This window comes from Varanus komodoensis, unplaced genomic scaffold, assembly GCF_004798865.1.
Source record: "Varanus komodoensis strain SLA01 unplaced genomic scaffold, ASM479886v1 scaffold1, whole genome shotgun sequence".
Lineage (NCBI taxonomy): Eukaryota > Metazoa > Chordata > Lepidosauria > Squamata > Varanidae > Varanus > Varanus komodoensis.
In genome coordinates this window covers 72,834,306-72,848,539 of record NW_025335268.1, presented here as the reverse complement: position 1 = coordinate 72,848,539, position 14,234 = coordinate 72,834,306, and the positions used below count along the sequence as shown (strand labels likewise).

Below are 14,234 nucleotides of genomic sequence, written 5' to 3'. Positions count from 1 at the left end.
TAAAGCAAGACATTTAATCGACTAAACCTTTGATCAATTGACAGCCCCAATTCATAGCTGTGGAGACTGAATTAAGACCTCACAAGAAAAATCAACAGGAAGTGCCCTGACTCTGCTTTGCTGCTGCTACAGAGGAACAACAGGTAATTATTACACCTGTCTATAACATTAGGCAGTCGATCAGAATGCAATCTGACAGTTCTCCAGACTTGACAACCTGATAGTCTTAAAGCATGAACTGGAAGAGAACGGATGTCTTGGGGTCGTAATCATGACAATTACACAGAGAACGATACCACACAAACCAGGACTGCCAATTGTCCTCCAGTTACCTGCAAAAGGCTCGTGCTATTTCTGGAGCTCTTCACAATGATGATGATGATGCTGTTGCTCCAAGAAATAAGGGAGGGGAGAATAAATGTAAGCCATTCTCAGTTTCAGGGATAAGAAAATGAGTAAAGCATTTTGACATTTCATGCAGCGTATGTACATCTTAACTCTAAAGATATACTTACTTCTTCAACTACTGTGAAATTATTTTTGCCTCAGGGCATTTCTGGGGTTCTTCCACATGGGAAATATTAGCCATTTTAATGGACCAACAAAAATCTAAGAAGCTATACAGCTTCATGGACAACCCCCAGCTCTGATCTGGTCCACACAATCACCACAGCCCACCATGGCTTATTTAAGCCATGATAAGCCATGATCCCTGTGATCTCCAGGTGGCTTATTCAAGCCCTAGGTTATTATATTGTCTAATAGGTCCAGGCAGCACAGGTTGCCTTAGAGTTAAAAAAAAAAAAAACCCCTCAAATAACCCACAGTTTGTTATACTGCTACTTGATGGTTGTTTAGCCTCTAATAATTCTATCACCTTGGCTTGACTGACACAATAAACCATGACACAAGTATGGCACAACAAACCCTGCCAGAGCTGAATATTCAAAATGGCCGCCGGCACACCTCACAGCCTCCTGTGTCGGCTGTGTCACAGTCGGCTGCACTGATTGTACAAACCAGTCCACAAGATGTATATTTTATTCTGCTTTTTGTGAGCTACAGATGGATCACTTTCTGAAGAGGCATAACCCAGCCAATTAAGCAAGTATTAAAGACAGTATTTCAACACGAATACCAAGTGTTGGTATTTCAACGAATTTAGAAAACCAAGAGGCAGAAAAATGGCCAATGGGCACAGAGATGAGTCTGTGGACTGCAGGGGAACTTCCTGAGCATCACAGAAGCACACATTAGCTGTGCACTTATGCTTACCGGACAACACAGTGCTACCAACAAGAACAGCAGAGGGGCGGGGGTCCATTGTGCTGTGGAGGTGGAATGAGGCAGAAGTGGTAAGGCCCATGAGCCCTTTTTTGGTGGGGCGACCCCCTCTAAAAGATACAGATGCATTTCTATCACTAATCCGCTTCCACATTTGCACTTAAAAAGAGCTGCATTTCCACAACTACATTCTGAAAATGGTGAATATTCTACTAACAGTTATGACCAGGTTTGTGTGTCTGCGCCACTTTCAAAATGCACACATCGCATTTGAATTTTATAATTGAAAAGTTATTTTCAAGGATAAGTCCCAAGTGAAATTATCTACAGCTTCTGGCAGTACTTAACCTCAAAATACATATCTTATAATATATTCTGAAATCCCACTGAAGCAATTACACAAATTGCAGGGGGTGGGAGGAGGAATAAGGTAAAGGATACCCAAGATAAAGGAAAGAAAGTTGTAGAGTGGTTTAACCCAAACACAACACATTATCTAATTACTTCTCCAACTTCATTGTGCACAGCTATTTAAAAAAGAAAAAAAAGGGGGGGGGGAGAGGCATTAAAAGGAGAGAGAGAGAGCCTTATAAGGCTGCAGATTAAAACGTCTGGGAGATCAAATATGCACCTTGGGGAGCCTGGCATGTGTTGGAAGGGGTATCAGTTTGGACCTGTTAATAGAGATGGACTGTGAGGACCCGGTATATCAATGGCAGGAACTGCCAAGCGACTGGAGACGGCCGAACTCCTTTCCTCTGTGGAGTCTGCGATAGGGCTGCAATTCCCAGGGAGGAGGACGTGCTGTCAACTGCTATCGCATGGAACAACCAGAGGCTCTCGTCCGCTTGTATCAAACTCGACAGGGCAAGCTGATTCACCAGAAGAGTTATAAAGAGGGTTTTCTATTTTGAGTTGCAACGCAAGGCCTTGAGCTGCTACAGAATGCGGAGCGCAGCCATCAACTCCACAGGTGCCCTCAGAAAGGCTACCTGATTCCCAGCCTCAGCCCCTGTGCAGACCACAGCATCCCCAGGCCTTTCCAAGGCGCTGGGATGGGGATGAGTGCCATGATTACGACACTAGCGATGCCGGCATTACCACTGCCCAATAGAAGGAATTCTAATAGGAAAGACGTGCACCGCACATTTCAAGTGCTCTCGTTTCACACACATTCTCTCTCAATATTCCTTAGAGCAGCACTGCAAGGTAGGCCAAGCTCAGTGAGGGGAGCTTGTTGCTGCAGCTGAGAAAGGAAGGGTTCCCTGAGCCTACGTAATTATCTTGTGGCTGGAAAAGTCTTTGAACTAGGGACTCCCTCGTTCACCGCGTGAAGCACTGTGTTTACTACACACAACACTGCAAACACACAGCAGGCTGGTTGCGTTTGGGGCCTACTAAGTTTGATTTCCTTTTCAATATGCAACTAAGCATTTCTGGCCACTCGACAGGCAAGATAGGAAAGTGCAAAGTTCAAGCCAAGGACTGGTGGGGTGGGAGGACACAGGCTCTGAAGGAGAGAGACCCAGAAGGGGAGAGCGAAGGTTCTGCTTCACTATGACGCCATTCCATCTGCCTCACTGCTAGCAGTTCTCAAACGTATCAGGTAATTTAAACTTTTGTCTGCTTCCTTCTCTATTCTAAGGTGACATCCATCAATATTTGAAACCTATCAGTAGGATCTCCCAACTTGTACTATACAGCCATTGAAATAATCCATTCCTCAGAAGTAAATATAAGCAGCTTGGGAATGCTCCTCGACCTAGAGCTGTCGTTAGAAGCTCAGGTGACAGCGATGGCGAGGAGTGCCTTCCTTCAGCTTCGGCTGATCCATCAGCTGCATCCCTACCTGGAGAACGATTGCCTGGCAACAGTGACACATGCATTAGTAACTTCCCGACTAGACTTCTGTAACACACTCTACATGAGGCTGCCCTTGAAGACGGTCTGGATACTTCAATTGGTGCAAAACAGAGCTGCCAGATTGCTGACGGGGACTGGGCGTTGTTCTCATATAACCCCAGTCCTCCGCCAGCTTCACTGGCTCCCCATTGAGTCTGGGCCCAATTCAAGGTGTTGGTTATCACCTATAAAGCCCTCAACAGCTTGGGTCCTGGTTATCTAAAGGAGCGCTTGCGTCCATATTTGCCCTCCCACCCCTTGAGATCAGCGGCAGAGGCCCTTCTCCGGGAACCCTCTGTGAATGATATTAGGAGGGTGAGTACCCGGAGGAGGGCCTTCTCTGCGGTGGCACCCCACCTCTGGAATGTGCTCCCCAGAGAGGTCCACCTGGTGCAATCATTATTTGTTTTTCGACACCAGGCCAAGACCTTTTTATTTAAAAGTTATTTTAATTGTTAATTGTAAATTGTATTTATTGGTTTTTATATTTATGCCGAAATGTCTCCAGATTTTTAAGGTTATATGTATGATTGATTATTTATTTGTTTTGTAAGCCGCCCCGAGGCTTTTTGCGAATGGGGCGGCATAGAAATGTATAACCCCAGTCCTCCGTCAGCTTCACTGGCTCCCCATTGAATGGGGCAGCACAGAAATGTCTGAAATAAATAAATAAATAAATAAATAAATAAATAAATAAATAAATAAATAAATAAATAAATGCAAATTAGTTGAAAGGAAGTTAATTTCAAGAAACGGAGTGCAGCATTTCAACTTCAGTACACGATTTCACTACTTCCATTCTGAGTCATGGATTTTGGGAAATGAAAAAGGTGGTAACCAGACAAAAAGCATTTCACAGAATCATACAGCTGGAAGGGGTCCTGAAGGCCATCAACCCCCAGCTCAGTGCAGGGCTCAAGTTTCCCATCCAGGTTCTTACCAGGGCTGTTCCCGCTTAGCTTCCACAATTAGGCAGGAGCAGGCACTTCAGCATTCATATGATATTCAAAGTCTGCCCAATGACAGTGTTCTGCACTACAGTTTCAAGAAAAGTCTCATTAAGTCCATCCAAAGTTTGTTTTATTTCATTAAATAGGGCCATTAAGAGCTTTACTACTGTTTAAAGCAAGCTTTATAGCCCACTTTATATGCATATTTACTCTGAAGTAATCTGACTATATCCTGTCAGACTTACTCCCAAGTAAATGTGCATAGGTGTGCAGTCTTAATTGGACAGAAAGCTCCCTGGCAATAAATAAAAAGCAGCTACACTCACCAATTTAAAAAAAAAAAACTGACAAGCTCTCATGAAAAAATAGCATTTGCTAAATGCCAACTAGCTTGTTTCAGAAAACAAAAGCTGCTGCAAATGAGTATGGGCAAAACAAAAGGTTAGGTGAGGAGAGTAATCAATAGTACGGTGTATTCCGACCACGTTCTCCAAATTCTCACCCTGCCTGCTACATTTTAACAAAACAGATCCAAACCAGGTCACATCCCCACCCATCTGTCCACCAAGGGGCTTTTGGGCAGCACCTACAACAGCGGCCTTTAGGTTTTTAGCATTAGGTGGCTGTTATCCCTGCCTCTGAAACGATTCCCCGCCCAATTTTATCCCACAGCAAGTCCGTGGGATGAAAATAAAATGCAGAGAAAGGGTGAGGCTGAAAGCAGAAAAAAATGGCTCGCACTTTATGGGCAGCCAGATCAGCTTGGAAAGGCAAGTCGTTTGCAAACCTTGGGGGCGAAAGGCAAACACACCCAGATGGCATTTTCCAGAAGTCACGATTTCTAATTAATGGTATGACTTTACAGACAAGTTCATGAATTGTTTATGGGTTGCCAGCCTAATAGAAAATGGGAGCTAGACAAGATGCAAGGTTCAGCTAATTCAGCCCTGACGCCTTGGTGTGACTTTTCACACATTAAGCCCTGCCTCACATTCAGAGCAACACCTCATAATCCAGACTTTGAGCGGCACAAGGTGAAAGAGCACTTACTCGTAAACAAGGGGTGGCATGCCAATGATATTGCCAAACAGGTTGATGACTCAAGCTGAGCAGCACAGGTGCACACGTACCTCTTTCAAAAGCTCCTAGCAAATTTTCTGCAAACAGGGAAATCATTCTCCTCATCCCACACAGATAGAGCCATACGCTAGAGGGTCCTACATCAAATCAAACTAGATCTTCCTGCAGAATGACAAAACTGAGGCTCTCATACTTTGGGCACATCATGAGAAGGCAAGACTCCCTAGGGAAGAAAATCATGCTAGGGAAAGTTGAAGGCAGAAGGAGAAAAGGAAGACCAAATATGGAATGGACCAACTCCATAAAGGAAGCACAGCCTTGAATTTAGAAGAGCTGAAAAGGGCCCGTCATCAATAGGACATTCTCGAGAGCTTTCATTCATAGGATTACCATAAGTCAGAGATGACTGGATGGACCGTAACTCCAACAGTCACGACACTAGACTAACGAAATGTTACAATCAGGGTCTCAGGTACACCACTGGTGGCCAACCTGCAGCACTGGTGCCAGAAGCATCATCGACTTGGGGGTGGGGTCACGGCCCACGGCCAGAGGCAGGAGGGTCCAATTACAAGAGAAAGGGCATCTGCAGTCATGCCTGACCCAGGTGCCACTGGTGCCTGCTCACCAGATTAAACCATACCTAAGCTTACCATACCCAAGGCTTCCACGGGAGGTGGCTGAGGCCCCGTCGGTGAGGGTGTTCAAGGACAGGCTGAACATGCACATGGTGGGCATGTCGTGAGTGGAGCCGGCTGGAGCCGGGGGTCAGACTAGATGGCCCGGGAGGCCCCTTCTGACTCGTTCAGTTTCTGTGCTTCTATGTTTCTAAGTTATGAGGGTAGCCAAAGGTGTAGGTACTACAGAACACGGTAAGAGCAGCAGCACGGCATCATACTTGTAACTCGGACCAGGTCACACCTGCCAGAAGGCTGGTTTACCATGAAGTTACACATCAAGCCAGAAGCGGGCAGACTTTAGGCCTTGGGGATGCACTTCATTTTTTTTCACTAGAAATCTCATGATCACCAACCACAGCCAGGTGCAAAACAGCGGCTCAGGTAAGCAGGCACTGAACTGCCTCAGGGCACCTGCTTAGCCAAGGATTTTGGTTTTCAGTACCCAAGCTTCAGCTTGCAGACAGAACTGCTCCTATTTTCCTCCAGGTGCCTTTAATTTCAATGGCCTAGCTTAAGAAAAAGGACTACTCTTAAACCACTGAGAACAGGAAACTGTTGCAGGTCTACTAAAAATCATGCAGAGACGTAGCTGTAGATTCCACTCTACCTTCTGCCCACTCTCGCACTGAGCAACTTCCCCACTCGACTCCATTGCTTCTCTCTCTTTATGTGTAGACATTTCTGAAATAAGGGATCTGAACCATCGGAAATGACTCTGAAATTCAGCTGGGGAAATGAACCTATTATACTTTGCAACAAGTCAGAAATTGTTTAAATAAATGAAATGCCAGGCAAGGCAAGGCATAAAGTGCCCCATTTTGAGGATATGTAGCATCTATCCTAGCTATGCATCCAATTTTCAGCACATTTTAGCAAAAGGTACATCAGCCCCAGGACTCCAGAACATGATAGGTTTTCAATGTGGTCCATCTGCAGCAAATGCGTTGCTTCAGCTTCATCACAAAAACCAGTCATCATGAACAAGAACTTTCTTGGAATTTCAAGAAAGGCAAGAAAAATGGTATCTATTGTTCAGTATGTACTCTTTTGCTTTCTCTTTTACCCACACTCCTGGCAAAAGAACATCCACTTTAATTTCCTTTGTGCCATTTGCTTTTTGCAGTCAGCTTGGACAATAAAATTAATAGGTCAGCTTTCATATCCAGTCAATTTCACTTTCAAAATCTCATACTGGACCTCATTGCTGCAATGCCTCAATAGCAAACACCATGGGTGCAAGCTCCCAATGTCTACGCAAGAACTATTTCAATTGATTTCTTTTATACCCTAAATGTCAGAACTCATGAGATCAGTTTTCATTAGCACTTCTGTGCATAATGTTTTATCTTACATTTTCAACCTCTCTTACAGATAAGAACCACATTAAATTGGGTCTCTAAACCACACACCCAAAATACAGATTTTTTTTTAAATAAGGAGATAAAAATAATATAGCCATATGTGCAACTCGTGACTCATCATAGATAAGGCTGACATTGTTCACATGGTCAATCAGCAACCATGTTCCCGATATTCAGTCACTCACATATTACCAGAATCAAAGAGATGAGGCAAAATTAGCATCAGTTCTAAGCACAGATAAATCAAGTCCCCATTCAACAGTGGCCCTATTTGCATGTGTCAGTGCAAAATCATTATTAGCCTACAATCTGCCATGGCGCACACCACTTCCATTCTGAATATACAACCTCCAATTAGCCCCATCAGAGATTATTCCATGATGTCTGAACCCAGAGACTGTAGATTAAACATGGGTTAAACAACTCATAGTTAATGTAAGAAGTAATTGTACTGATGATTAACCCATAGTGTCTGGATTTGCATACCATGAAGCAACCTCCAATTGGACCAATCAGAGCTTGTATATTTAAAGAGACAACAGCATACAACCTATCAGATCATGGGTTAACTAACCCATGATTTGTTGCCATTCCATGAAGACTGAATCAGCGATTTTAATTAAGCAGCAGGTCAATACTTCCTAGTAAGTTTTACTAATTAGTGGCTAGAGTCATTCCCAACTACTTCACAAAGGTATTGTGAAATGGAACACCACCATGATCTCCTTCAAGAAACAGTGGGATGCAAGAGTAGAGCAACAAATAGGAGCATAAATAAATACCCGAAAGCTGGCCTGTAGGCAATTGTTTTATCAAGCATGGTGTAATACTGCTTGAAGAACAAGAACCAGTAATGCACCAGAAAGTTCCCCTAACCATTTGGATACCAATAACGGAATTATTCCAAGCTAAGGGGGTTCATGCCAGGGAAGGAAGTTTGTCCATATGGTGGCACTGCTTAGAGGCAGTGCCAGCCAGATAATTCTAGGGAAACATACACACTTGGTTTTTCTACTAAATCTCTCTTGTTATTGCCAGTCGCGAAGTCACATCCGACCCATCGCAACCCCGTGGACAACATTCCTCCAGGCCTTCCTGTTCTCCACCATCCCCCGGAGCCCACTTAAGTGCACACGAACTGCTTCAGTGACTCCATCTGAAGTCCCTTGCTCCACTAAATCTCTCTTACTCCACTAAAACTCATTTATGCTCTGTGGTATGCTATCCCCTATCCTATCCTGATCTTATACTAACTATGCAGAAGAGGGAAATCTGGGGATTACAGGTGCTTCTGTCAGCACACCCTGCCAATATACACCGAGATCCAAGCACCCGAGATCCAAGCTTTGTCTACCTGCCTTACTTTTGCTTATCCACACTTCCTGCATGAGGGAGGGAGTACACAAATTACTATATTCCAGTGGTGTTTTAATTCCTTAATGTCCATCTCCAGATGGCCTAGCAACTTCCCACATTCCTTTTCTGCACTACTAATCTACCCAGGCTTGCACTAAGAATGAATATTGGCTCTGTCAGCAATCAGCTTTTCACCATTTTAACCTTCAACGCCTATCTGATGTTAAGGCCCACTGTGGCTGCCTCCGATTCTGGAGCTGCCTTCCTTTGCAGCCTTGATGAAGTCAACACCTCTTCCAGAAGGGGCACTAGATTTTGTCCTGTTTGTGAGGCGATTATTAAACAGATGATCATACTTGAAATTGTGAACTGTTTAACTGCATCTTGATTTGACAGGCACTTAAAAGATATACTTTGCACCCTGTCTCTTAACCTTGCAAAAGGATGGGCTACATTCACTAAGATACATATGTTCAAAATACCTGCTCTACTTGATCCCAAAATTAAGCAGAGCTGAACTTCACAAATGCTGCACCAAGCCATCTGCATTCACAACAAAGAGACACTATATAAATTCAGGCCGACACATGAATTCATGCCAACGAAGTGTGCGATCGCAAGTGCCACCCATCCACCAACGCTTCACAGAGTCACGTTAGCGCAACAGCCCCTTAGTGCAGATGGAAAGTCGCAATACACCACGAGTGGGCAGGGGCAGCAAATTAGGATGCTGCTGAACAACAAACGTGGGGAGGTGCTGCTATCGGAAAGCAACCGTGCAGGAAGGTTCCAGCCAGCCCACACACAAGACATGGGCAGCTGACAGATGAAGTCAGCCGCCGTCAGATTCCCTTCAACACGGCAAAGAAAAAACAAGACAAAGGACACAGGCTCACCACCAGCATCACCCAAATGGAGCAGTGAGGGCAGCTGTTGCTTGCAAAGCGTACCTTATACCTCTGGCATGCCAACTATACACATCTGTAAAGAAAAGGGGTCTTGGCAGAGCATTAAAGTGTACAGTGACGTAAGAGGGGGCTGCCTTTGCACCCCCAACCACATGCAACTCTAAGGAGTGTAAAAGAGCAGGAGAAGACAGACTCATCCCCTTTATTATCCCCCCACCCCACCCCACCCCGGCACACAGAATATATGCATGTTGTCTCTTCTGTGTCTTGTAAGAATCTAGAAAGTTGCATTACGCTGAATCAACCACGGGTTCATCCAGGTCAGCACTGTCACTGGCCCAGGCATGGGCAACCCGGGCCCCTCCCAGTGCCTTGCCCTGTAACTCCCATGATCCTTCACCACCGGCTTGCATTGCTGGAAGTTGTGGGCCACAACATTTGGAGGGCTACACCTTGCCCATGTCAGTCTACACTGACTGGCTGTGGCGCTGCAGGTTATCATGCCAGGGGAGGAGGCAGAGGTGTTTCCCTGCCCCTGCCTGGAGATGCCAAAGCAGGTGCTCTACTGCTGAGCTTTTCTGGGTGGCCTCAAGTCTTGCCTCACTCCTCTACGCCTCCCAAAGGGTGCGTTCTTAAATTCATTTCGCACCCAGCAATATCCAAGTACAGGAGATGGGTGGGTGCTATCCACTACATTCAAAACTAGGTAATGCAAGAGGCAAGGCGAAAGATGCGGAAGACTCCTGGGGAGGGAACTGTGCGTGAAGGCCGCCTGCAGCTGGAAGTGCCACCCAGAGCCAGTCCCAGTTCTAAGCCCACTGTCAGAAGCAAGCACTCCAGCTGCGCATGACCTCCACCACAAGGTTGTGCCCCTGAGCACCTTCTCTGGGTGGCCCCCATGCCTTGCCTCTTTCCTTCTCTGCATCTCCCCGGGGGGGGGGGGGGGGCGTGTTATTTTCACTGCATCCCCAGTAACGTAAGCACAGAGGATGGGCGGTGCTGGTGCTGCTATCCTGGCTTTGCATTATCCAGAATGAGCACGTACAAGAGATGCTCCTTTGATGAAAATAACCTGAACTAAATTTCCCACTGGACAATAGTTTGCCTTCTCTTGAACAACTGCTCTGAACACCCAGGGCTCTAGACTGTGATTTAAGTCTTTATGATTCTTTGGCCACAATATCCAAGACAGCCCACACTGCAGACCCTATCCAAACGCTGAACCAACAATTTAGTTTTCACAGCTCTAGCATGGGCATCACTAACATCCTACCTGATCCAGCTAAAAAATGAAAATGCAGCATTACCAGTTATTTTAGCAGGTAGTTCTAATTTCAAATCCAGGTACATTTGCACACTGTTACTTTATTTATTAATTTATATCCCACTTTTTCTTCCACCAAACTCCCAACAGTTTACATTATTCGACTCTTCCTGCACTCAATCTTATTCCCACAATGACAGCCCTGTGAAGTAAGTTGGGCTGTGACTGGTCTAAAGTCACCCAGTTGGCTCTGTGGCTGAGCAGGGATTAGAACCCAAATCATCCACACCTCAGTCCCATGCTCTTAACCACTGTGCCACACTGGCTTTTATTTCTGTCTTGCCCATCTTCCAACACTCTCTAGGCAATCACACCAAATAAAACCATAAAATACATCACCAGGAGATAGGGACATACCATCCTCCAGACTTCCAAATTAGATGTCCAGAAAAGAATTCTGACCTCAGACCTGTGGCTAAATGCTTGATTCTCCCTCCCAACTCACAGCCAAAAAGAACTACACCAGCTGCTCCTAAGAGGCCAGAAAAATGACATCAGGGAAAAGGTTCAGGAATGAAATTATAAGGGAAAGCATTGGGATAGAACTAATCCTTAACTATATACAAAGATGGCATAAATAAAATGGTTTGCTCATCTGGAGAGAATGTCTTGGGAGTCCATACCCTACCAGGCATACACAAAAAGAGGAGAAGGCCAAAGAGTGTGAGGCAGACCCAGAGGAAGATGGAGGGACGGCATCAAAGACACACTACAACAGCATCACATAAGAGTGGCTGATGCTGCCACAAGTGCAAGAGCCAGAACCTTCTATCTCCCTCAGCACCCTAAGTGGTAAAAGAGGAAGTAAAGGAGAAAAGGTAAAATGGTCATTCTGGAAGGAAGGGGAGTAGAAATGGCTGCATCTCTCCTCTTTCCTCCTCATCGAAGCACAGCCAAAATTGTCCATCCCATCAATTTGCAGAGCAGGAGCAGCAGCAATGGATCCCAGCTCCACTACTGCCCTCACATTGCACCGGATGCTTAAAAGCCTATGCGTGCACAGGCTTAGGAGCACTGGGGGACACAACCTACTGGGCCAAAGCCTCGCAGATTTAGAACAACAGAGACTGGAAAGCAAAAATGCCTGGGGAGGTAATTCAGTTGCTAAGAAGAGCACACAATAAATGGGGAAACTCTTGTGTAGCAGCCAACGGGTTTGGGCAACGGGACATCCAGGGTGTGCATCCACGCGCCTTCTTTCTCCTTCCTAGCACCAGTTAGATGATTATTGTTACTGTTACATTACATTTCTATACCGCCCACAGCTGAAGCTCTCTGGGCGGCTCACAACATTGCAAGTCACCCATCCGGAATTCAGCCAGGCCCGACTCCGCTTAGCTCCCAGCATTAGGCAGGATCAGGTACTTATTTACTTGTAGGTTGCACATCCCGTCCTCCACTAAACGTCCCAAGACTTCCGTTAGATGCAGAAACCTGCGAGGGAGGGAGCGGCGGGAGGCACCCTTGGGCTGCCACTGCCCAAACACGGAGTCGGAGGGATTTGCACCCCGCATTCGCAACTGGGAAGCGCAAGAAGCAACGTGGGAGCCGCGAACGAATGCAAGGGAGGCGGCCCGGGGCAGGACGCCCAGGAAGCCGCCCAGGGATCTCCAGGAGAAGCCAGCGGGCCGGCCGCGCCGGGGCCCGGGAGGGGCCGCAGTTCGGGGGCGGAAAGGGGGCGTGGGGCAGCGGCCCCCCTCGCCCTGCCCCTCCTGGGGGCCCACCGAGGCGTCCGGCAGAGCCAGGCGGGCAGAGGCGGCCCTCGCGCCCCGGGGAGGAGGCGGCCGCCCCTACCTGATGACGGAGATAAGCAGGCCGGAGGGGTCCTTGCTCTTGCTCATCCTGAACCGGCCCGCCGCCTCAGACGCCGCCATCTTGGGCTCGGCCTCCGTGTCAAGGGTCGCGCACCGCCCCCCAGCCAATCCGCGGGCGGGCTGGAAGAGCTCGCCCTATCGCGGCTGCCGGGGGGGCGGAGAAACGTCGCCCGGCCGGGGCACCTCCTGGCGCAGCGCCCTCTGGGACTCGTAGTTTCCAGGGCTCGGCTGGTGAGCGCTAGGAGGCGGGACGCGCCGTGGCCGCGGGTGAACTTGTTGCGGCTGCCAGTCAGAGCGACTCGTACCTGGGCTTGAGCGCGCTCCCGCTGCCGGAGCTGCAGCGAACAGCGTTCTTTTGTGAAAACAGCCCGCCAGATAAATACAACACACTGCACATTTACTGTTCTTGTGTTGCCCGTGCTGGGGAAACAGTGGTCTATACTAGCCTTATCGTTGCTTTTAATTAAATTGATAATTACAAAATATTTTCATAAGCCTAGAAGATGGCAGTGGTGACGCGCTTCATAATTATCCCATGAAAAAGCAAAGCAAGGTGTTGTCCCAACATAACTTCAGCCTTCTTGTTCCAAAAAGTTACGAGCAACTGCATGTGTGCATAGGCCTGTTGGCCTAATTTTTAAAACAAAATGACTTCCTATGGCTGCTGCTGCTCCTACTGATGATGACAAAAATGGGTCACTAATGGGCACTGTGCTTTTCAGAGTTTGCTGACCCAAGCAGACTACAATCTAAAATTTAGTGCAGAAGGGACAACGGGAAGGGGAGGGAAACAGAAGAAATAATGGGCATAATATTTGGTTACACGTATTCAGGCCTTGTTACGTATGTTCCTCAGCACCAATTGTAGGAGAGCACACCTGGAGGAAGCTGACTGACTTAGGGCAGTAGATTTCAACCTTTCCACAGCTGGAGACCCTCAAAAACAGGAAAACCACCTCGGGGACCACTGAGGCAGAAACAATAAGCGCCGTACACATTTTACGGTATTCGGTGCATTGGTTTCCAAACACAATACCAAAAATGAAAATTCTCCAAAACAACCAGAAACCGAGCAACAAAAAATGCCAACAAAAGAACAAAACACTGGCTCTCAGCCAGCTCTAACCAAGTCCTCTCTCCCCTCCCTGCCAGCTCCTGGGGGCACTGGCGCATCTCCCCCCCCCCCCGGTGAACGCATTGACAGCCAAGGAAGAGGTGGTGGAGCACAGCCAGCCCTCCTGCCGGCCCTCGGCCAGCAGGATGTAGAGCCCTCGCAGACCAGCAGTGGACCAGTGGCTGAAAGCCACTGACTGGGGGCGTAAGGAAGGCCACGTGGCGCTCGCTTCTTCCTCGCTGCTCCCTCTCAGCATTTGCTGGCTGAGGCACTTGACTCGCTTTGACCGGTTTCTGGGCCAGGGATTCTACTAGATCACCTGCCTGGGCTGCCATGCAGATTCCCTCGATTTCCTCCTACTCCATTTATGAATTAGGGGATGTGAGCTGAAACTCTGGCCTGCCAACCAATCGTGGTCCCTCAGAGCTCTCCGGAACGCTGTGTTTCCTTTCCCCGGCTGT

General features: G+C 47.2%; 1 protein-coding gene across 6 annotated transcripts in view; it reads right to left on the bottom strand.

Moving 5' to 3' along the window:
- Window positions 1–12,733, bottom strand: part of EXOC4 (exocyst complex component 4) — a 394,149-nt gene extending 381,416 nt beyond the window's left edge. For all 6 annotated transcript variants that reach the window (XR_006414572.1, XM_044428719.1, XM_044428745.1 and 3 more), the window contains exon 1: window positions 12,640–12,733. Coding sequence is in view for 5 of the 6 variants with exons in the window: in XM_044428719.1 (XP_044284654.1) it covers window positions 12,640–12,719 (80 nt within the window). In the remaining variant the exon portion in view is untranslated. The remainder of the gene's footprint in view (window positions 1–12,639) is intronic.
- Window positions 12,734–14,234: the final 1,501 nt, after the last annotated feature.